At 45.0% G+C, this 23187-nt stretch overlaps 1 protein-coding gene across 1 annotated transcript in view; it reads right to left on the bottom strand.

The window, feature by feature from the left end:
- The window catches only part of PDZRN4 (PDZ domain containing ring finger 4), a 549862-nt gene that overhangs the window by 513064 nt on the left and 13611 nt on the right, over positions 1-23187 (bottom strand). Inside the window, exon 3 of the mRNA XM_075600078.1 lies at positions 19086-19193. Within this exon, the coding sequence (XP_075456193.1) occupies positions 19086-19193 (108 nt within the window). The remainder of the gene's footprint in view (positions 1-19085; positions 19194-23187) is intronic.

The raw sequence follows: 23187 nt of genomic DNA, 5'->3' as shown, positions 1-23187 counted from the left end.
TTATATTGTAATGTGGTTTTTTTGGTTATGTTTTTTAACTGAAGAAAGAATAGTTAATTAATAAATGATATAAGTTTAGTCCTGTGTGCTCTAATGATTAGGAAAATAATGTTTTCTGTTTTTGTATTTTATGTTTTGATGACATAAGCTGCAATGTTATATTATGAAAATAAACAAATTTAATTAAAAAAACAACAACAGCTGTGGGTTTACTGGCTATGCACCTTAACCCTGGCTGTGCTTAAAGCTGTGACCATGCAGCAAGCTTAAGCCTATAGGGAACAATGTTTAAAATGGTTTTGAAGCAAAAAGTGGCACTGTGTGCTCATTTGCATGTCATTTCCCAGAGTCCCTTGCTGCAGTGGAAGTGCTGTGTGCTGGGTGATAATGGTGAAAGGCGGGGTTGCAGACCTGCCTAAGACATGCAAATGAGCATACAGTTATATTTCCATTTGCTATATATATATATATATACTGTATATACTGTATATATATGTATGTATGTATGTATGTAGCCAGGTCCCCCAGACTGACCCTCACCTCCATTGTGGTGAGAGAGTCAGGGAAGGTTGCAGGGAAGCGCTCTGGTGCACCGGAGGCTCCGCGGCGGCCCGAGCATCCAGGGCACCGCCATTTCTGTGTTCACATGTAGTCCTGTAGGCGATGGCGACACCAGAGAGGTCGCGCATGCGCAGCAAGTGGTTGCGCTAGCGCGCAAAGCACTGACCAACCAGAGGAGGTTTAGAGTAGGGGACTACAATTCCCATGAGTCTCAGCAGGACCAGGTGATGGCCGGGAGCCAATAGGGCGAGAAGACCAGGACAGGGAAGAGGTGTGTAGTGTGTAGAGAGGCAAGTAGCCTCTACACTAGGCCCAGATAGACTCTGAGTCCCAGTCAAGTTTAGTTAATATAGGGATAGGCCCTAGAATAGGAACCTGTCATGTTAGTGTGTGTGGAGCTAGGGACACAGACTGTCACAGTTGCATCCCAGCGATTTGGGACCAGACCTCTCCAGAAGTACCATCAATCGCCGGGTGGGATCGGCCCGGAGGACATCACAGACAGCCCCACGTCGTCAGATCCTTTGTGAAGACCGTTTGCAGGCCCGAGCGCAAGAGCGCTCGGCAGGTAACATCCAATAAAGTGCACCAACTATAACAATGTCCATATAGTGGCTGCGCAGTCACACACATACATTCACCTTGGGGGTTTATGGTGTGGGGTATGGTACACGGTGTGGGAACACGGTGAAGGGTCGCGTCCTACATACTTGACCCAGGACATACAGGACATACTTGACCCAGGACATACTTGAAAACGAGAGGTAACTCTCAATGTATTACTTCCTGGTAAAATATTTTATAAATAAATAAATAAATAAATAAATAAATATTGTGTCTCCTTGAAGAGTAACATTAATAGGATTGATATGCATGGTTATGGTTACCGCTAGTAAAGCTACTGTTTCTTTTACATGCTGTGTGAGTAGTACTGTATTATTGTCCTGTGAGGAGCAACTCCCGCTCTGCTAGGAGCCATCGCAGGTGGAGACGCTGCACCTGGTAAGAGATTATCCCTACATATACATTGCCCCAGCCTCTCCATGGCAGAGGCTTAGGCCCTGCGAGCAAACAGGTTAGACAGCATGGGTAGTATACTGTATTCAGAAGGAAACAGGGCTATATATATATATATATATAACACCTCATGAAGATATTTTAATCATCTTCTTCGTGTGTATATGTATATATGTGTGTGTGTATATATTATATATATATATATAATGTGGATATATATGTGTGTGTGTATATATGTATATGTATATATATATGTATGTATATATATTGTGACAAATGCCCCTCTTTTGTAGCGCTTACGTCTGTCTGGGTTCTTCCCGACACAGTCTTCTAGGGTTAATTATACAACAAAGAGGATCATGCAAAGTATTAAGTTGTTTAACTCAGGCTTCTGCCTGCTTTATTTTCATCCAAATAAGGGACTGCAGCTTTAACATGTGTAGGCAGGAGGCACTCAGACATTAACCTTCAGCGGTTTACTCATATCAGTGTTATAGCATTTCACACAGTATCACTTTTAAGAACCAAACCAAATCAAATAAACAAAATCCTATCCCATTCAGGGATCTAACTACACAGCAGAATCAGCCTCTCTAACTGCTGCTGGGCCAAATAACCTGGTTCCCCAGTTTAAAACAATGCCCTCTCATTTAGGGTCACTAGATAAAGCATACAGTCTTTTAGATACGGCAATAAACATGTGTTTGTCTTATCTGTTCGTGGTGGGAACTCGGTCCCAAGTGTCCAGGCAAATCCTCTGGTACTGTGACACTTGAAGGGGCCGTCCACCCCGAACTGGATGCAGGGGAACAGCGACACCCCCAGCCCCCAGGCTCTAAAAAGAGAGTCTGAAATGCAAACCTTTCTGCTCTAAATACCTGTGCTAGTGATTAGGAGAGCAGGTGAGGAAGAACTCGACACATTGTAATCTGTGGTCTGGATTTTCCATCCACCAGCCTGAGTTAATGTGAAGCTGTGGAATGGATCATTTTGCACAATTCCTGCACTTTCTGACCTAAAATGGGGCAGAAAGCTGCATAACATCTTTGGACTATGTCACAATATATATATATATATATATATATATATATATATATATATATATATATATATATATGAACAACAAGAAAAGAAAGCGCCCGATCCTAGTGCAGCATGAAAAAATACAATTTAATAAAAATGGATAGAACCAACAAATGCAAACTCACAAACAAATAAAAAGTAAAAGCATTTAATGAGTATACTCATTCGCCAACCGCCCACGATATGCCTCTGCTTGCGCGCCAATCTCTCCGTCTGTGTAGTCCCAGCTCTTCTGAACCGACATCCGGCAGGGGATACAGGACTGAGACAGCTACAGTGTGACCCGGAAGTCCTCCACACTTTCAGTAAATCCGGATATGAGGTCTGTTGTTCATGACCCCGCAAGGCAAGGGATAATCAGAAATGTCTCTCCAATGTCCCACAAGTGTCCGTGGTAAATGGGCAGTGATAAATGGGTATAGAAATATACCAGCAGTGTAGCAGCAGCTAAAAAAACACTCTTCCCTATGCGTTTCTTCACTCTCACGGTGATTTCATCAGGGCTTAAGGCCTTAAGGCAGTGTTCGCGTCCATGTGGCGTCCGCGCGGAAGCAGGAGAGGGCGAGCGTTGCGTGAGAAATCAGTTAAGCTGATTTCTCAGCGCGACTGACAGGTCACATGAACGGTTCGCCCTAGACATGCTAACGGACGGCGTGCGTACCATGGCCAAAAAACGCACCCGCATCAAGCGGGTGACGTCACAGCCGCGCACGCCTCCGCACGGGCGAAGGCACTATGGACCTGGCCTAAGACTGAGTTTGCTGCGACTCATTACACTCAATATGCACTGCATTTTGCAAATCAAACGACTGGTTTAGAGAGAGACTTCACATCATTATTATTATTGTAAGTCACATCTGTCTTTCAGACAGACATTATTTGACATTGTTTAGGATAAGATTAAATAAAGATCGCCCAAGCATGTGCTTAATCTTTCAATGGTATTACAACAGTAGTTTTGATCTGTATATTGTTCAGTAAATTAGAATTTAAATAGATATCTCATTCCAGTCACATTCCCTTGACATTTCCTCATCAATTGTTGCTGTAAATGTATTCATTTTTAAATATTTGTCTTGTTCCACTAATGTTAATATTCCTATTTTTATCATGATTACATTATGATTTGTGGAGTATTTAAACTGTGAGATCATTTTGAAAATTACATACGTTAGCGGATCTGACAAAATGGGGATGTGTCAGTCCTTAAAGCTTTATATTATGTCTCCATTGTCACCATGATATCATTCTGTTTCAATCAAAAGTTGCATTTACACATACATTTTGATTCCTTTTGTGGATATAACGTTACAGGTAGCTATCTGAAGGTTCCAAAAATATTTTCATTGATTTCATCTGCAATTCTGATCTACAGATATGTCCAGATTTACACCACAGCGTTAATCCTACCGGGCCACCCAAGTCTGTACAAATTTACCTATGCCTCACATGGTATATCTCCCAATCTGATTGGTTGGATTACCATGTGATGGCAGCCATTTTTTTGGTGACGTCATCTTAAAGGGAGGGATGCATATCCTTCCTGATTGGCTGGCTTGCCTCCCTTTTGATGACATCACATCCTTTAAAAAAAAAATCTGTAACATGGTACACCTTTCAATTGGATTGGGGCTGTACCACCTGAAACTCAAATGGGACATCACAGGACTTATATAAGACCTGTCCTGTCTCATTTCATGCCAAGAAGCTGACGGGACAACATCCACCCCATTGTATTACAAGTCAAGAAGACAGAAGGAAAGAAAAGAAAGAAGAAAAGAATGAAGAATTTACCGGGGAGACGTCTCTTCAATCAGGATATGATCACGGACTTCTGCGCATGGGCTGTTTAAGGAGCATTGCATCGAGGGTCAAGAGTTGGTGTTAGTGTAGGACAGGGGGTGAAGACATATAAGGTAAGAAAAACATTGGTTGTATTGTATTTCATTGTGGATTTTTTTGGGATGCCATTGACTGCCAATGTGTTTATCAAAGTCCCTTTCAGGGTATAGATAAACACAGTGACAAGCAATGAATTTTTAGGCAAATGTGTATTTAATTGCAAAGTATTGTATTATTTTTAGGTTGCCCATTGACTGCCAATGTGCTTATCTATGCCCATTTAAGGGTATAGATATGCATATTGACAAGCAGTGCATTTGTTTCCAAATGTTTGTTTTTATTTCATTGTTAGGTATTGTATTTATGTGGGGTTTTTTGGGGGGGGGTTGCCCATTGACATTAGTGTACCACTGTGCCAATCAATTGGTTTATTGCCATTTGTTTTCTCATTGAAATATGAGAATGTATTTTATTGTGTGACTATTTTTTTTATTTGTAGCTTGCCCATTCATAGCCATAGTGACAAACCATGCTCATATTGTGGGCATGGTTTTATCACTTTGCCAACACTTAGTTTATTGTCAAATGCTTGATTTATTTAAATGTAATTTGTTTTATTTTGTGCCAGTTTTTTCTTGCTTGCCCATTCATTGTCAGTGTAGCAATCAATGCCCATAATGGGGGCATGGTTTACCACTTGCCAACCAATGGGTAGCAAGGGTTGAGGGTGGGAGTTGTTACCCTGTAAGTACTAGGAGTAGTTAGGGTGGTTAGGCCTCTCAGGTGGGTAGCGTGGGAAGGAGGTAGCCCCTTAATTACAATTGCGGTTTCTAACCGCTAAAGTGATTAAGGGGTTACTGGCCATTATTATTATTATAATGTTGCTGCCTACGAAGGACAAGGACGCAGAGGATGGTGGTGAGGATGGCCTTCATCTTGGCAGGGGTAAATAGAACTTTCATTTACTTTATGCTGACCGGTTTTACTTTTAAGGGGCAAATGCACTATTATCCATATCTGGATAATAGTAATGTTGCCCATTACTTTACTGTATGTGTTGGGGGGTGGTACAAGATGCAGCTCTCTCCATGCAGCTCTTCCAGGCTGCCATTTAAACAAACAGTCACTGCAATAAGACTTGGGGGGGGGGGGGAAACAAAAAGTAGTACGATCTTGCATTTTTTTGACCTCACTTTAAAAAAAATTGTGTTTTTTCTTAGTATACCGTTTTGACCAAATGTTTAAAAGTGCGGAAAAACAATGCAAAGTCGCTCGCCAATGCACTTAATTTATTGAGGTTTATTGAATAGGTCCCTAAAAACGCCTACTAATAATCAAACTTTTACAGATTATAATGGAAGAGCTTCCATTTAAATATATGGTAGACTTCTGAACATAAATAATTTGATAATCTTTGTGTTTCACGTCACATAATATTATGTCAAATTCATAACAAATTTTAGAAACTTGATTGTATCCACTTTTATTAACATTAGTGCATGAGGTTTAACAGTTTTCGTGATTCTTGGATTGCATCTTTATACAATTTGTACCTTATTAATGGTGAACACAAGAGTGCAAAGTTACAGGTATGTATGTATGTACTGTATGTATGTATGTCTTTATTTATATAGCGCCATTAGTATACATAGCGCTTCACAGTAGTAATACACGTGGCAATCATATAAATAACAAATAATACAAATAACAGATCATGGGAATTAGTGCTTCATTCATAAAAGTAACATTTAGGAAGAGGAGTCCCTACTCCGAGGAGCTTACAATCGAATTGGTGGGGAGAACGTACAGAGACAGTAGGAGGGAATTCAGGTAACTGCGTCTCCAGGGTCAGATATTAATATTGAAACAAGGCTTTTCCAAAGTTTTGTAAAGCTTGAAAAAAGTCTATGAAATTATTTTAATATCGTATACAGTATTTTTATATTGTGCAATATATACGAAAGAAGTCATATAAAAATTAAGAGTCGGTGGCAAATTCCGGCCGCTACACTGTGTTTTGAAAATAGGGCTCGTCATTCGGTTTCCATCCCGTAAACATGAATAGTTCACAATATTTCCGCATTTTCTCACTTCCTTTCTGCAGTGAAACAGTGACGGATAAACTGGCCAATGTATTATTAAAAGTAGTTTGATAAACACTTGTTATTTCCATCTATAGTACTGTATGTAGCCCTGTGTAATTTTGGGGTTACATGCCTTCCTCCTCCTGTGCAATAATCCCTGTTAAAAGGTCAGGTTTGCCAGGAGTAATAATGGGATTTGCCCTCATTTCATATGCTGCGTATTATTTAGTGAAGGAAGTGACATCAGGCTCTGTGTCCACTAACAGTGACACAGGGGCGGTGCCTACTGAAGCTATGTAGCACTTCCTGAATTTAATGTGTGTGCCTCACCATCTGAGTGAAGTGAGTCTATCCAGCAACCTGTCAGGGCTCTGGCAGTGTTTGTGGCCCTCCCTTAAGGGAGTGGTGTGGAAGACTATACCTCTTACTTCATTAAGGAGTAGGGGAAGAGTTAGACCTGCTTTCGGGGCCCTTGCCTGGGAGTGTAAGGTCAGGGATTTCCTTTGGGTTGGCAATCTGAGGATGAGTGGCTAGACGATCAAGCCACTATGATGGGCGGCTGTCCATGTCTGCTGTTAATAAAGGATGCCAAAGAAAGATATCACTTCTGTCCTGTGTGTGGAGTCACTAAGGAAGAAGGTGCACATAGAGGTTCTCTTTCAGAGACTCCTCCCTGCTACACTGGGGATCTGGAAGAGATGGAGGCGCTGTACCATGAGTGAGTATAACTCGACATTACCTTACAAGCCAGTCCTGATGCCATTCCCCTTAATACCATCAAGCAGGAGACTCAAGAGTCCTGTAAGCCAGCAGGTGCACCACACTATAGCCATGTGTAACCAGAGTAGTATTTCCCTAGAGGGGCCAATCTGCAATTGGGGGGTGGGGGAGAAACCCGTTACATATATATAGAGAGACTAATGAAACCGAGTTAGACATGTTGACCGCCCATGCAAGTCTCTGTCACGTTTTCTGCACAGGGAAGATTTACAGAACATTTTCAGTGTTTGCAATCCTTGATTTATTAAATCATTACTTTCAACTTTTAAACATATCAGTACAGTAAACATTGCTCAAAAAAATTCTGATTTATAGGACATTAGGGGATTTGTACAGTATAAGACATTACTTGAAGTGATTGTTTTGGAAGGTATGTAAGTCAAAAGGGTTCTCTAGTAAATAGGAATCTCTCTCCCTCTCCTCTAAAACCCATATAATAGGCAGTAGAGATTTTTACTCTGCAAGTTCCATGCAAACTTTACCAAAATTAAATTGCACAGAACCTGACATGAAAGGTCTCAACTTCTGTCCCTTATCGTTTATGCCGAACCACTCCACCCAAATTTGTGGCATAAACAGCCACAGTTTTATTGAAAATTACCATACCAGCAACAACATTTGATCAGATTGCACCAGAGTCACTGACCCATTGAACAACCATCACCACCATTTTTCCACCCACTAGCCATGCCGGCCTAGTAGGACACACAGCGTGACAGCAGTAGACCATCTGGAAGGACACAGATAGTCCCTTAGCCAAGGCCTGTCACCTTCTTCCCCACCATATAAACCCACAAGATAAGGCTGCAGCAGGCCAAGGTGCAATCCGACCACCAAGCCCACAACTGCCAGCTGTGACAAATAAGTCATCCACCACTTTTCCTTTGCCGTATATATATTCTTTTACTCGTTCTTTAATTATTCAGTTTTTTGTGGGTTTTTTAAAGCAGAACTACAAACCCACACCGAACAAAATACCCTCCTATAAACATGCAGGCCCGAACTTTGGTGTCCAGAAGTGCAAGAGGGTGGTTATGTAGCCTGGAGCTCCCGTGGCTCCTGGAGACCCCCCTCCCCTTGAGCAGCTCGGTCGCGGGTGCCGACAGACCCGACGGCTGCTTCCAAGGGTGGGGGCTGGAGCAGGGAGCAGCGCGGCTTCTCCTGCCTGCGGCCGGTTGCCGGGGACGCGATCGGGCGGTTGCTAAGGCCGCGATCGCGTCTCTAAGGTCCCGGCGGCCGGACAAGCAGGGCGCCGCCATTGAGGACACTGTTGCGCATGCGCCGGGACGCGTAGGCGCAGGGACAGCCCCCGAGACAGGGATAGCTCGCGCGAGAGCAGGGAAAGCTGAGGGAAGGTCGAGGCAGCCCGGGAAAGCTTGCGCAAGCGCAGTGAAGGTAGGGAAAAGCCCGCGAACCCCTAGCCTACCAGGGAAGGCTCTGAGCTGGGACTATATATCCCAAGAGCCTTTGCGAGCCCCATGTGACCCCAGGGAGCCAATAGGGATTAGGAGACCCCTGGGAAAAGAGATACATTTGGCGGGCTTGGAGCACGTTAGATCAGTCAGAGACCGGAGCAGCCCAGGGAAGGAGGTAGGGTACAGGAGTCAGGGACTCCCTGTACTAGGCCAGCACCCCCAGGGCTCGAGATAGCTCAGCTCCCCAGTAAGGTGAGTGTTGCCAGGGGCAGCCCTCGGGATAGGGACCCTGCCACTTACATTAGTGGGAGCTGGGAAAGGAAGGTTACAGAGAGTTGGAGTCAGGGTGCTGTAGGGAAGTAGGGTGCGGGGAGCGAGTGCAGCTTCTGCCCCATATAGGTACCTACACCCCAGGTAGGCCCCAACTCCCCACTAGGTTAGTGGGTAATTGCTGAGGGAGGCCCAAGATAGGGACGCTGCCCTTAGTGTAGTGCTGCATTGTCAGAGTCACGGCTGTCAGTGCTGTGAGGTCTGACAGGCAGGCACCTTGTTGCGCAGCACGTTGACTGCCAACCTCCAGTGAGCTACAGCTTGCTGCTGTAGGCGCTGGGACTAGTCAGAGAGTAGTGGGTCTGGAGAAGGGCTATAGCTGTTCTAGTCACCTTGAGGTAGCGCTAGGGGTAGGATGCCTGAAGGGATAAACTGGTAACTGAGAGCAGGAATTCTGGAGAGGATCTGCACTAGGCTAGCCAACAGTAGGTAGACGCCCAAGTACTGCATGGAAGAGTACTCTAGTCCATTCCAGATCACTTACCGAAGGGACTTGGGTAGTTGGGGGAGTGGGACAGGTCATTACCCCTGCAGGCCCTAGGAGTTCCCCAAGCCACTACAGGTTGCTGTACTACAGGGACAGGCCCTAGGTTAGGGTTCCTGTCACGTTAGTACCATTTAGATTAGACAGGGACACAGCAGACGCTGCGGTTCCTGTGAAGCGGTCCGCACGTGCAAGGAGTTCGGTTGGATCAGACGGATTCATCACACGTCTGACCCTTTGAGAAGTTTGTTGCTGACCCGAGCACCGGAGTGCTCGGCAGGTATTATACCATCACATGTGCACCAACAGGCCTAGAGGTTCTTAGTGACTGCGCAGTCACCCATTGACTATCTCTGTAGGAGTACGGGACATTGGGTGGGGTTCTTGGGACACTGGGTGGGATCACCTAGTGTTTGGGAATCGTCCTGCGAGACGTCACTGTTAGTGTCTCACCGTGAGAGAGACACAGGTTATCATTATTAGTCGTTAGTAAAGTCCTTCGTTATATAAAGCACTGTGTATGGTATTATTGATTGTCCTGCGAGGAACCACTCCCCCTCTGGTGGGAGCCATCGCAGGTGGAGGCGCTGTACCGAGAAGATGTTGTAAGTGATCACCCCTAGTATAATTACCCCAGGTTCCCCGTGGCGGAAGCTCAGCCCTCCTGTGAGCCAACAGGTAATGCACCACACCTGAGTAACAATATATGTTTCCTGCACTCACACAGTAGAATCTGCGATTGGGTGGGGGAATACCCGTTACATTTGGAGGCGCTGCTGAGAGAGACCTGGGGTGCCCTGTTTTCATTTTTTTCAAATTGGCCAATTTAGATTTTTTACCATGTTTGGGCCTGCAAGCCATGAGGCCCACGAACGAACCAAGAGGACAGAAGTATCCCCGCGACATGTGCTAGTAGTAGGGGATGTTCCCAGTAGTGCCGTGAAGTTGAGGGAAATTTGTGAGGCCCTAGGGAGACTCCTGGGCATAGACCAAGGGTGGAAGAGGATAGAGCACCGGTACGACCCCACTGACCAGTGTTGTAGACTATGGCTAGTAACGGATCAGGAAATATGCCGGGAAAATGTCCCTCTGACCTTGCATTTCCCAGAGGCCCCACCAGAAGGCTACCCTCTTGCATACTCAGAGAGCCTTAGTGAGATTACCAGAACTGTGATCAAAATGGAGGCTCCCTCATCAAGGGAGTCACACCTAAAATGGCGTCTCCCGCCAAAGCAGGAGAGCACATGTGCTGCTGTCTGCAAGCCTGCACCAAATTGTGTTGCAGAAATCCGTCCGGGACTGGCGGGAAAACCAGAGCTCCGCCCCTGCAATGTGAGTGACTCAGTGATAGAGCGAGCCCCTCCTTTACATTCCACCAGGGGGAGCAAGCAAAGTGAACAACCATCAGCAACTGCTGTTCCCATTAAAAACAGTACAGAATGCAGAGAAATACACCCTCATTTATATGGAGCATGGCGGTCTAAAGGAGGGAAAATATCCTTTCTGGTGTGCCCGTGCCTACAAAAGGACTTGAGTCTATCTGGTGGTATGGACTTTAACCATTTTAGGCTACCAATAGAATATCGGGTGGCTGTGGTGGAGGACGAGGGGTGTATACGATGTGTTTGTAATCAGTGTGACTTCCCAGGTGGCAAACAAACCTGGGGCCCCAAGTGTGCCAGCTGCGGAGCACAGTTTCTAAAGCCTGTGCTGCTGCAGTCTACAGTCCCAGATCCCAAGCAGAAATCTCAGATGGCAGAACACAGAGATGAAGATGCTGTTACTTGCTCTACCTCAACCACGGAGGTGGAGGAGCTGACAGACAAGGCTGCCCTGGTTCCCTGTTGCAAGCAAGCGGGAAGAACTGAGGCCCAGCCAGCTACGGAAAAGGACGACCCATCGGTGGCGATGCGCCTACCGGCGAACTACCCCAGCAGTGAGACAGAGGAATCACAGGGGGAGGTGTCCCCCCTAGAAGAAAGCTGTTCCGCCATGCGAGTGGACCAGTATCTACCGCCTACCGTTCAGTTGAAGAGAACAGTCAGCTCTGTCGTGGTGTCAGGTGAAGCACCGCAGATACCTGACAGTGTTCCAGAAGAAGAGAAAACCATTGCAAGCCAGCAGAGTGGTAAGGAACCCCCTTGCCCCCCACAGGCTCCGATGGAGGTGGCCGTGAAAAAGGTCAGAGTTACGGCTCCTGAACCGAGTGTGAGCCCGTGCGCTCCGACTCAAATGGTCCCAGGACCGGGATCCAACGCTCCCGAGTTTCAAGCCAGTAAGTGGACTGTCCCAGAAGTGCCGGGGACAGGTCCCGATACAGCCGAGGTGGGAACTGACAGCGTCCCCGAGGACCTGTTGGCTACCGTGAATCACCACAGTGGTAAGGTATCTACCCTTTACCCCCTGCCAGGTGAAACAGAGACTTTGAGGAAAGAGACATTGTCCATTGCTCGCTTCCCAGCGGAAGCCTCGCAAGTACGTAGGGACAAGGACTGTGTGGCGAGGGATTTAGTAAAAATTGCCTCCCTTAAGCCCAAAAGGGAGCGTGCCATTCGCCAAGTAGTGGACCGCGGAAAAGGTCCTGGCCGCCTGGTCTACCGCATCCATGCCGCGGGTGACCGGGTAAAGGTCTGCTTCAGAGACATGGTGCTACTCCTTCCACCAGGGGGAGGAAGTAGCGAGGAACCAGTGACTGTTGCCCTCCGGTGTGCTCTTCAAGAAATTTTTCTGGGGGAGGCTCACGGACGCAAAAGTGAGGTACCCCCACTTGATCAGTTAGGGGCACCCCACGAATGGTCTCAGCAAACAGCTGACGCTCAGCTGGCCTCGGGTATGGTATGTGAACTGTATTGTAACCTGATGTCTAAAGTCACCAGTGATAGGTTGTACATATGCCCTGCATTTTCATTGTATAACTGTGTACCAGGTTATGTCTGCCATCCAAGCGAGGTCGTTGGAGTTTCACCAGGGGGAGAGTGTAGCCTGGAGCTCCCGTGGCTCCTGGAGACCCCCCTCCCCTTGAGCAGCTCGGTCGCGGGTGCCGACAGACCCGACGGCTGCTTCCAAGGGTGGGGGCTGGAGCAGGGAGCAGCGCGGCTTCTCCTGCCTGCGGCCGGTTGCCGGGGACGCGATCGGGCGGTTGCTAAGGCCGCGATCGCGTCTCTAAGGTCCCGGCGGCCGGACAAGCAGGGCGCCGCCATTGAGGACACTGTTGCGCATGCGCCGGGACGCGTAGGCGCAGGGACAGCCCCCGAGACAGGGATAGCTCGCGCGAGAGCAGGGAAAGCTGAGGGAAGGTCGAGGCAGCCCGGGAAAGCTTGCGCAAGCGCAGTGAAGGTAGGGAAAAGCCCGCGAACCCCTAGCCTACCAGGGAAGGCTCTGAGCTGGGACTATATATCCCAAGAGCCTTTGCGAGCCCCATGTGACCCCAGGGAGCCAATAGGGATTAGGAGACCCCTGGGAAAAGAGATACATTTGGCGGGCTTGGAGCACGTTAGATCAGTCAGAGACCGGAGCAGCCCAGGGAAGGAGGTAGGGTACAGGAGTCAGGGACTCCCTGTACTAGGCCAGCACCCCCAGGGCTCGAGATAGCTCAGCTCCCCAGTAAGGTGAGTGTTGCCAGGGGCAGCCCTCGGGATAGGGACCCTGCCACTTACATTAGTGGGAGCTGGGAAAGGAAGGTTACAGAGAGTTGGAGTCAGGGTGCTGTAGGGAAGTAGGGTGCGGGGAGCGAGTGCAGCTTCTGCCCCATATAGGTACCTACACCCCAGGTAGGCCCCAACTCCCCACTAGGTTAGTGGGTAATTGCTGAGGGAGGCCCAAGATAGGGACGCTGCCCTTAGTGTAGTGCTGCATTGTCAGAGTCACGGCTGTCAGTGCTGTGAGGTCTGACAGGCAGGCACCTTGTTGCGCAGCACGTTGACTGCCAACCTCCAGTGAGCTACAGCTTGCTGCTGTAGGCGCTGGGACTAGTCAGAGAGTAGTGGGTCTGGAGAAGGGCTATAGCTGTTCTAGTCACCTTGAGGTAGCGCTAGGGGTAGGATGCCTGAAGGGATAAACTGGTAACTGAGAGCAGGAATTCTGGAGAGGATCTGCACTAGGCTAGCCAACAGTAGGTAGACGCCCAAGTACTGCATGGAAGAGTACTCTAGTCCATTCCAGATCACTTACCGAAGGGACTTGGGTAGTTGGGGGAGTGGGACAGGTCATTACCCCTGCAGGCCCTAGGAGTTCCCCAAGCCACTACAGGTTGCTGTACTACAGGGACAGGCCCTAGGTTAGGGTTCCTGTCACGTTAGTACCATTTAGATTAGACAGGGACACAGCAGACGCTGCGGTTCCTGTGAAGCGGTCCGCACGTGCAAGGAGTTCGGTTGGATCAGACGGATTCATCACACGTCTGACCCTTTGAGAAGTTTGTTGCTGACCCGAGCACCGGAGTGCTCGGCAGGTATTATACCATCACATGTGCACCAACAGGCCTAGAGGTTCTTAGTGACTGCGCAGTCACCCATTGACTATCTCTGTAGGAGTACGGGACATTGGGTGGGGTTCTTGGGACACTGGGTGGGATCACCTAGTGTTTGGGAATCGTCCTGCGAGACGTCACTGTTAGTGTCTCACCGTGAGAGAGACACAGGTTATCATTATTAGTCGTTAGTAAAGTCCTTCGTTATATAAAGCACTGTGTATGGTATTATTGATTGTCCTGCGAGGAACCACTCCCCCTCTGGTGGGAGCCATCGCAGGTGGAGGCGCTGTACCGAGAAGATGTTGTAAGTGATCACCCCTAGTATAATTACCCCAGGTTCCCCGTGGCGGAAGCTCAGCCCTCCTGTGAGCCAACAGGTAATGCACCACACCTGAGTAACAATATATGTTTCCTGCACTCACACAGTAGAATCTGCGATTGGGTGGGGGAATACCCGTTACAGTTACATCCTGCTGGATGAAAAATATAGGCTGGATGAGTGGTGCAAGAGAAGGAGAAGTCATACCCAATATTGTCCCCCTCTTTTTTAATAATTGGTTAAGCCGAACCCTAAACATACATTATTAAGAAACTTTGAGCGAGGTGTTTCCTGCAGTAAAGCTCAGGCTATAGGAAAAACATATCTATATGTTTTTAAAAAATTATATATATAATAATTTAGAAATAAACACAAGCACCATGTTCTCTAATTCTGCTCAATATCCCAAACTTCCTGGGAGATAAACTGTCTGTGTTTACTGGTGTCCTATCCATTTCAATACTGGAAGGGTATGCGATATATTTTTGAGCAAAGCATTCCACACCCAGCCTGCATTGAAGAAGTTAAGATTTCCATTTACAGCTGGTTTGAAGTTAATTATTCAAACTTGGTTTAATCCTGTGATCTTCAAAGAATTAAAGCTTTCTTGTCATTTCAAGAGTGTTCTGTGAACCATCTCAATTTGTATATTCACCAAATCATTTACTAAACTGAAAAACAGTGCCTGAGGCTCCCTTAATCTTTTCAAACCTTCTAGTTAGTTTTTTGATTAAACCTTTACAATGAATGAATGAATATTCCAAGTACACATAGCTTTATTTTTCTTGTTGTTAAAGTGGTTGCATATTAAACTGAATCTAAAATATTACATGTACTGTCGGTTATACCTTCATGAGAATAATACTATATTGATGATCAATAAACAACTAATTGAAACATTTCATCATTGGCTCACATTATGACAAGTTAAAATGTTACGTGTATATCCAGGCACATCGAGAACAATTTCCCATGACCTGCCCTGCACCAGATCTTAGAGGTCATACTGTTTGCAGGTGTCATTTAATTCTCTAACAATTTCACATGTTCTGAGACCTTTAAAAACTGTAAAGTAAAAGTGCTGAACCGTTTACCTAAAGAAGCGCAACAAGTACGAAAGACCCCGCTTCAATGGCACTGCAAGTGTACTAATTTAGAATGTGCACAAGGTGTAATATTACAAAAAATAGCCTTAAACAGTCAGCCGCTTGGCTAAAGAAACAATGTTCTGTCATTCCACAGATGTGTTTCTTTCAAAGACATGAATCTGTATGCATTTTATATTCTACATTTGGCTCTGTTCAGATTCATTCTAAACTCGGCAAGACCCTCAATATGAGTAATTTTGGAAAGACACAAAAGAAAAACACAAAACGGCCTAGTATCCAAAAGTATTATGAATGTGATCCCAACTTAATGAAACTTTCTTTTTATTTATATGACATGTTGGAAGAATGTGCTATTTTATTTAAAGAGATAGAACGGTTTTAGCATTTTCTCTTTAATATAATTGCACTGATTTATTTGCATTAAAATATGTATCCCACAGCAATAGATAACTTCCCACTCATAACATTTTTAACATTGTGAAAATGTTTTGGCTTTGAGTATGTTTAGGAGAACGTTGTTTCTTTATAAGGCACTCACTAGACAGGCAATGTGATCCCAGTAATATTAAACCCAAACATCACTGTGTAGTTCACTGTAATTATCTATTAAAGGAGCAGGTCCCCTCTGGGACTCCCTTTTTTAGAAATTGATGGAAGCATGGGGTCAATGGAACTAAACCACATTCATTTCAGCTCCGGGGACTCACTGGTTCACGAGATACTGACAAAGGTGCTTCTGGTACGTCCTTGTATTAAATCTCCAGCATCACAAGGGTGAATAGGAAGCCGCGATGGATGATTTTGCAGCTTCCTATTGATGCACGTCATCTGGGAGATTTAAACCTCCATGATGTGGGTCAGGAGGGAGAGGGAGTGGCTCAGTGAGTAACAACACTGACTGGCACTGAGAGCTTGAAGCAGGGGAGCCGGGTTCAATTCCCAGTGTCGGCTCCTTGTGACCTTGGGCAAGTCACTTTATCTCCCTGTGCCTCAGGCACCAAAAACATAGATTGTAAGCTCCACGGGGCAGGGACCTGTGCCTGCAAAAATGTCTCTGTAAAGCGCTGCGTACAATTAGCAGCGCTATACAAGAACATGCTATTATTATTATTATTATTATTATTATTATTTATAATTATGTTGTTTCCACTGGAGGTCAAGGGGCCCGTGCTCCCTTCAGTGGTAAGTATAGCTGGAACCAGGGGTTCCCAGAGCTGAATGTATCAAGCTTCATCTCTGGGGACCCCCTGCTTCTTATACATGGAAAAACAAAAAAGGAGGATGGGGGGGGGCTTCAGAGACAGCACATTATTGTGTCATAAGTCAAGAAGAGTCAAGCCATGTAAAATGTAGACACTGAAAAATAGAAACAAAAAGTCAAGCTTGAATTATGATATGATAAAAGATGTAATAATGTATCCTTGAATGGCTCCACTCAGAAGCCCTCTTTTTTTTTTCTTTGAGGGCCTTATTTAATAAGGACCAAAAAAATTCAACATGAACAGCATAAAATGCTAAGCCATTCAAGGAATGATACAAGACGCATGCATGAAAGCATAATAGCAACATGCCATTATCTTCTCTTATCGTGAAGTGTTACAGCTACACGTGTTATATGCTGTTTCCAAGATAGGGTTCTACCAGTTACAAACAGTAACAGGTTTAGGAAATAAAATTTACAATACTTAGATCATTTATTTTTTCATAAAAAAGGTTGTTATGCCGTAATGCAGCTCTGCTCAACTCCAGTCATCAAGCTCCCCCTCCCCCCCAATATGTCAGGTTGTTAGAATATTCCTGCTTCAGCACAGGTGGCTCATCAGAGGCTGTCGATGACTGATGGAGCCACCTGTGCTATAGCAGGGACTGGTTGAGCTGAGGCCTAAAGACCTGACCTATTGGGAAGGGAGGCTTGAGAACTAGAGTTGAGCACCCCTGCCTTAATGCATGTTAGCAATGCTGTATATCATACGTGAGTTGAGATTTCCTTTGAATCTCAGGAACAACCAAAGCAATTAAGAAAGTTAATAAAAATGTACATGAACACAAGCCCAATTACTTCTTGCAGTCAGAATAACTGTTTGATTGGGCTGATTTTCTTCTCAGAGATTGGAATATTCCTACGATCACATTAGATACGCTCCATTGAAAGGTTTTATTAGGTGCTCCAATATCCCACAGCTAAATAAAGCCCATGTACTTATTGGATAAAATGCTTTTTTTCGGCCACTTTATAAATGTTCCTTGAGTCAGCAAAGCTACCTAGTTCAATTAGGGGCATGGATTCTCATCAGAGCATAGTACTGTCAATGGTGGATTCTGGTCATTGCAATGCCTGTTTCTTTTTTGTGTATAAGATCAAACATTTTACGTTCGCCTGTTAAAGTTTTTTAAACACATACAATCCGAAAAACTGTCATACAGTATTTATTACAGTCATGTATTGTTTCAGGATTTGGAATGAAATCTAAAAGAAAGGTACTGAATTAAATGGCTGAGTACCACACAGTAAAGGGGGGCTTTGCTACTTAGTAAAGGTACAGTACCACAGCTCAGAATGACTGAGCGACTGATTGAGCCACCTGTGCTGAAACAGGGATATCCCTAATGCCTGCTGATGGCTCTTGACAACTGATGTTGGCCACCCCTGCACTACAGTATCTGGGGATTCCAATCATATCTTTACAACTCTACCACACAAGTATCTATCAAATTGAATAATGTCTCACAATAAAATTCCTCAAAGCGTAAGGCATTACGTGATGTATGTATGTATGTATGTCTTTATTTATATAGCGCCATTAATGAACATAGCGCTTCACAGCAGTTACATTAATGCAAAGCAGTGATGCACCCACATTAACTGTTTCTCTGCCAGCACCCGGCTGCTACTGGACTTCTGGCATTTGCGACCATGGGATCACATCACAAGCATCACATGACCGCTACGGTATCTGGCTGATTGTTGAGCATTTTTACCATGGCTCGTGGCCTGGGCCTGGGCACGGGCCTGGGCAGTACCAGGAACGTCTTACATCAAGGAGAGGTTAAAAGACACCCAGGAGCACCCAGGACCCAACTATCAACTTCTGTGATTATATGCTACGTATTTCTGATGATTTCAGACTGAGAATGTTTTACAATTAATTCTTTACATTTAAACAAATATACTGTCATAACAATCGCAATTAAATTCATCCTTACTGTATCTATTTCATTCAATGGCAAGACATATCACAATACATATCTCAATATTTAATAATATTGCAGGACATACAAAATATATTCATATAAAAAGAAAAGTTGTGTCAACATTGTAGAAAACTTGATTTATAGATTTATATTTATTTATATATCTGATATATATATATATATATATATATATATATATATATATATATATATGTATATATAATGTATATGTACAGGTATAATGCAATATGAATTCAGCTATACACTGTATGCTATAAACTCTCTTAAACTCTTAAAATAAGAATTTAAACAGTAAAGCTTATATGGTTTTCTATGTTCATGCAGGAAAAACACTATTCAGCATGTACAGTAACGTTTATGCAATTCCAGTGACTTACCTCGGTGATTCTGTCATAAACTTGCAGGCCTTCTACTTTGTCTGCAGGTCCACTTTGCACAACTTTAGAAACATAGATCCCTTCAGCTGGAGACTCTTCCTGGTTGTCCTGTATATGCAGAAATATCATCCAGAAATACAATTACATGTTTTTGTATTTAAGAACAAAACACTAACTAAAACACAACAGAGGAAAGGGAATGCAATGTCAAGTGGTTGTATACTGAAGTTGGACGGATGAAAACTTCTTTACTAAAAGGGTATTAGAGTAGAGGCATTGAATCACTTCTACTAGCAGTAGTATAGGCAAATACAGTTAAATAATTCAATAGACATATCGCGGGAGTTGGAGGACTGGGAGGAAAAGACAGAAGGAAGTTGCGGTCGTGTTCGGCATTGGTGCAGAGTCTCGGCGTTCCACATGGAGTCAAGACAAGATGCCACATCACACTGCAGCTTGGAGAGGAGCATACTGTATGTACTGTATCCTACATGCCTGTTAACATCTGCTACTTTGTAAGTAGCTTTTATCTTTTGCGCATAAGCTCAATACAAGCTTACTTCATCATATTTGCCTCTTTTCTCAATTTTTCAGGCTCATCGTCAATTTGGTTACTATATTTTGTTCCCATTGTTATGCGTCCCTGATACTCTGGTTTGGCTACTCACACTATTTGCGCTTGTGTTTACCTTTTCATTATATATAATCAAAAACGAATAGACGATACCGTTCTGTGGCTAACTAAGGCCTGGGACCCGCTGCGCTCGTTGGCGCGGGCGGCAATGTAGCGAGTTCCCCACCAGCAGGGGAATCCTCGCGAGCCGGTCCCGGTCCCCCCTGGCGGCACAGCTGACTACACGCTGTGGCGCGTCAGCCGCTAGGAGACACAAGAGAATGGTGTTTCCTAGCTTCGACGCATCAGGTGTTGTGGCTGTGAACCAATGGGGAGGGGAGGCTGCGGGAGGAGGAGAGGCTTCGGGGAGCGGGGAGGAGTGTGGAGTGAAAGCAGCGTGAGTGCCTGTCTGTGTGTGTGTGTATGTGTGTGCCTGAGTGCGTGCGTGCCTGTCTCTGTCTGTGTGTGTGTGTGTGTGTGTGTGTATGTGTGTGTATGAGTGCGTGAGTGCCTGTCTGTGTGTGTGTGTGTGTGTGTATGTGTGTGTATGAGTGCGTGAGTGCCTGTCTGTGTGTGTGTATGTATGTATGTATGAGTGCCTGCGTGTGTGTGGTTTTTTTACTTACCTGCAGCCCATGGCAGCCCGTGGAGGGAGGGGGGGGAAGAGTAGCGGGTCCCTCCGCTCAAGCCACGCCCCCCCCTCCCTGTCAATCCTCCCACTCCCGCCCACCTCCCGCTCCGGCCCCCCATGTCATGGCCGCGCCCCCTCACGTCATGGCCGCACCCCCCCCCGACCCGTTTGGCCACGCCCCCTCTACTACTGAAGTTTCCTGTAGACCGCAGATCGTGGTACAGCGAGTTGCACGCGCCGCCGGCAAGCAAGCCAGCCGTGCGGACGCGTGCAACGGGACCTTAGCCTAAATGCTTTTATTTGTGCAAGTTTCGAGATACAGTGATCTCTTCTTCCGGCGGTGTTACAATGGATAAAGCAAGAAAGGTTTAACTTAAAAACAGTGCATCTTGGAATGTTATCTGTGACTGAAACCTATCCCTCCCCCCTGTGCTGTATGCGATTTATGACTTGGAGGTGTTAAATGGTCCCTGAATGTTAGTGATGTAAGAGTGTGTGAGGGTGTGTGATGCATGAATGTATGTAAATATAAATTTATAAAGCACCCACAGTGTATACAGTGCTTTACAAAAGGTGTATGTGAAGTGGGAGTGTATACCAATGGTGTGGGTAGGTGTAGAAATGTAAGAGGGTGTTGCAATACTATAAGTGTGTGTGGATACTATGTGGTCCCTATTGGTATATAGGGTGGAATAACATTGTGTATTTGTATGTGTAAGACAGCTGTGTGTTATGTATATAGCGCTGTATGTATAGACATGGCCTTTAGCACTCATGGTAAGAGAGTTCTCTTGTGTCAGTAGTGACTCATGAAACTGCGATCCCGGTTTTTAAGTTAAACCTTTCTTGCTATACCCATTGTAACATGCCTGAAGAAGATATCAGTGTATCTCGAAAGCTCGCACAAAGCATTTCGTAAGGCACAAAACGGTATTGTCTATTCGATTTTGATTATTAAGCTCGGCCAACACGGTACAGATGTTTCTACATCCATAGATACCTTGTGTGTATGTATATACACATATATATATTATAAAAAAAATATATATATATATATATATACTGTATATACACTAACCTCCATACAACTGATGCCAGTTAAAAATTGAGATTAACAAACACACATTACCCTGTAGGAGGGAGAATAACCGCAGTGGGTCTTGTCCATACAGCAAAATGAAGCTCACCCCACCCCACCCCACCACACTTTAATTTAGAAGGTTTTTTCATTTTGCTGTATGGACAAGACCCACTGCGGTTTTTCTCCCTCCTACAGAGGTAAAATAGAAAATTCCCAGTTTAGTGTTAGGACCTGCAAATTTGGTTATGCCTTGACGTTAGCTTTCAGGCTTTTAACGTCTTGGCCTAAGGGTTTAACTAAATGACCCTTATTCATGAGAATATTATTATTGAAGTATGTATGTATGTCTTTATTTGTATAGCGCCATAAAATGTACATAGCGCTTCACAGTAGTAATACATGTCATATAAATAACAAATATAAATAACAGATCATGGGAATAAGTGCTTCAGACATACTGTAAAAGTAACATTAAGGAAGGAGTCCCTGCTCCGAGGAGCTTACAATCTAATTTTAATATTTAACTATATACTAATTACTATATATTCTGTCAAATTGAATGTAGCATTGGGCTTCTCTGTCTTTTGAATGGCCATTTTTGTAAGATCACACGGTCATGAATCTCCCCCTACGTCTTTACAGAAAGATGGTGAAATATACAGTTGAGCTGGGCCAAGGGATCACAATCTACTTGTGTGGGCCATCCTGTATTTCAATATTTTCTGTTGTGTCTGTAATATGTTTTGTCTACAAGCTATAAAATAACAAGTGTGCTCAAGGGTTTATGGGATGTGCAAAGGGTTACACTTAGTGAATAAAGTTCACTGTTGCAACTGATAAGGGAGAGCATATTTGTGGAAGTACACCTTTCTCCTTTATACTGCATAAAAGAGATATAGCAATTCACTGTTTCTTTCGTCATTGGCTACTGGTGCTCATCCTCCATTTGCAGCCATTGTTTAATTATCAACTATAAGATTCCTTATAGTTTGTTATAACAACATGTTAAACATATTGGGAGTAAGTTACAAAAGTATCTCAGCTGCAAAACTGGTGCAACAATACTGGACAGGATTTATCAAAGAAGAAAATTCCTTTGGTTTCAACAGGACTGATTTTCTTTGATAAGTCGGGTTCTGGTTCTGTGTGCGGTGCAACCTGGTGTGCATGGGCCAGCAGACGCTGTGTGCGGGAGGTGGAAAAAGCTGTGCGCAGGCAGGCGGCCAAGAAGCTGTGTGCAGGAGGGCAGCTGAAGAAGATGTGCACGGGTGACCGAACAAGCTGGGTGCAGGTGGTCGAACAGGATAGTGCAGGTGGCAGACACGTGATGGTGTGTGCATGCGCTGGGGCTTTGGGAGTACAGGGGAGGTGCACGCCGCAGCGCTGTGATGTCAAACGCCCCTCCTGTCTGCCCTGCAATAGCGCTGAGGTCCTGCTCTCCTCCGCTGGCAACCTGCTTCGCTGCGATCCTCTGCAAGTGAAAGGGTAGGCTGCCCATATATCAATCATACTATGAATGTACAAAAATTATTTAAAAAAAAGTGAAAACACAACATTGAAAACGGAAATAAATAAATACATAATACTGTAGGTAGGAGTGTGGATGACACTGGGGACAGCAAGCCAAAGAGCAGGGAGAATAAAAGGGCAAATCGGAAAAGGAAAAAAGAGAGGGGAAGGAAAAAAAAGGGGGAGAGAGGGAAGGGAGGTAGCAAAGAGGTGGATGAATGCCCCCCCCCCCCCCCCAAAGGATTGCCTTTGTACACGTACGCTCTCC

This window comes from Ascaphus truei, chromosome 5, assembly GCF_040206685.1.
Source record: "Ascaphus truei isolate aAscTru1 chromosome 5, aAscTru1.hap1, whole genome shotgun sequence".
NCBI classification, from domain to species: domain Eukaryota; kingdom Metazoa; phylum Chordata; class Amphibia; order Anura; family Ascaphidae; genus Ascaphus; species Ascaphus truei.
Note: the sequence above shows the minus strand (reverse complement) of the source record. Positions and strands in the feature narration are given on the sequence as shown.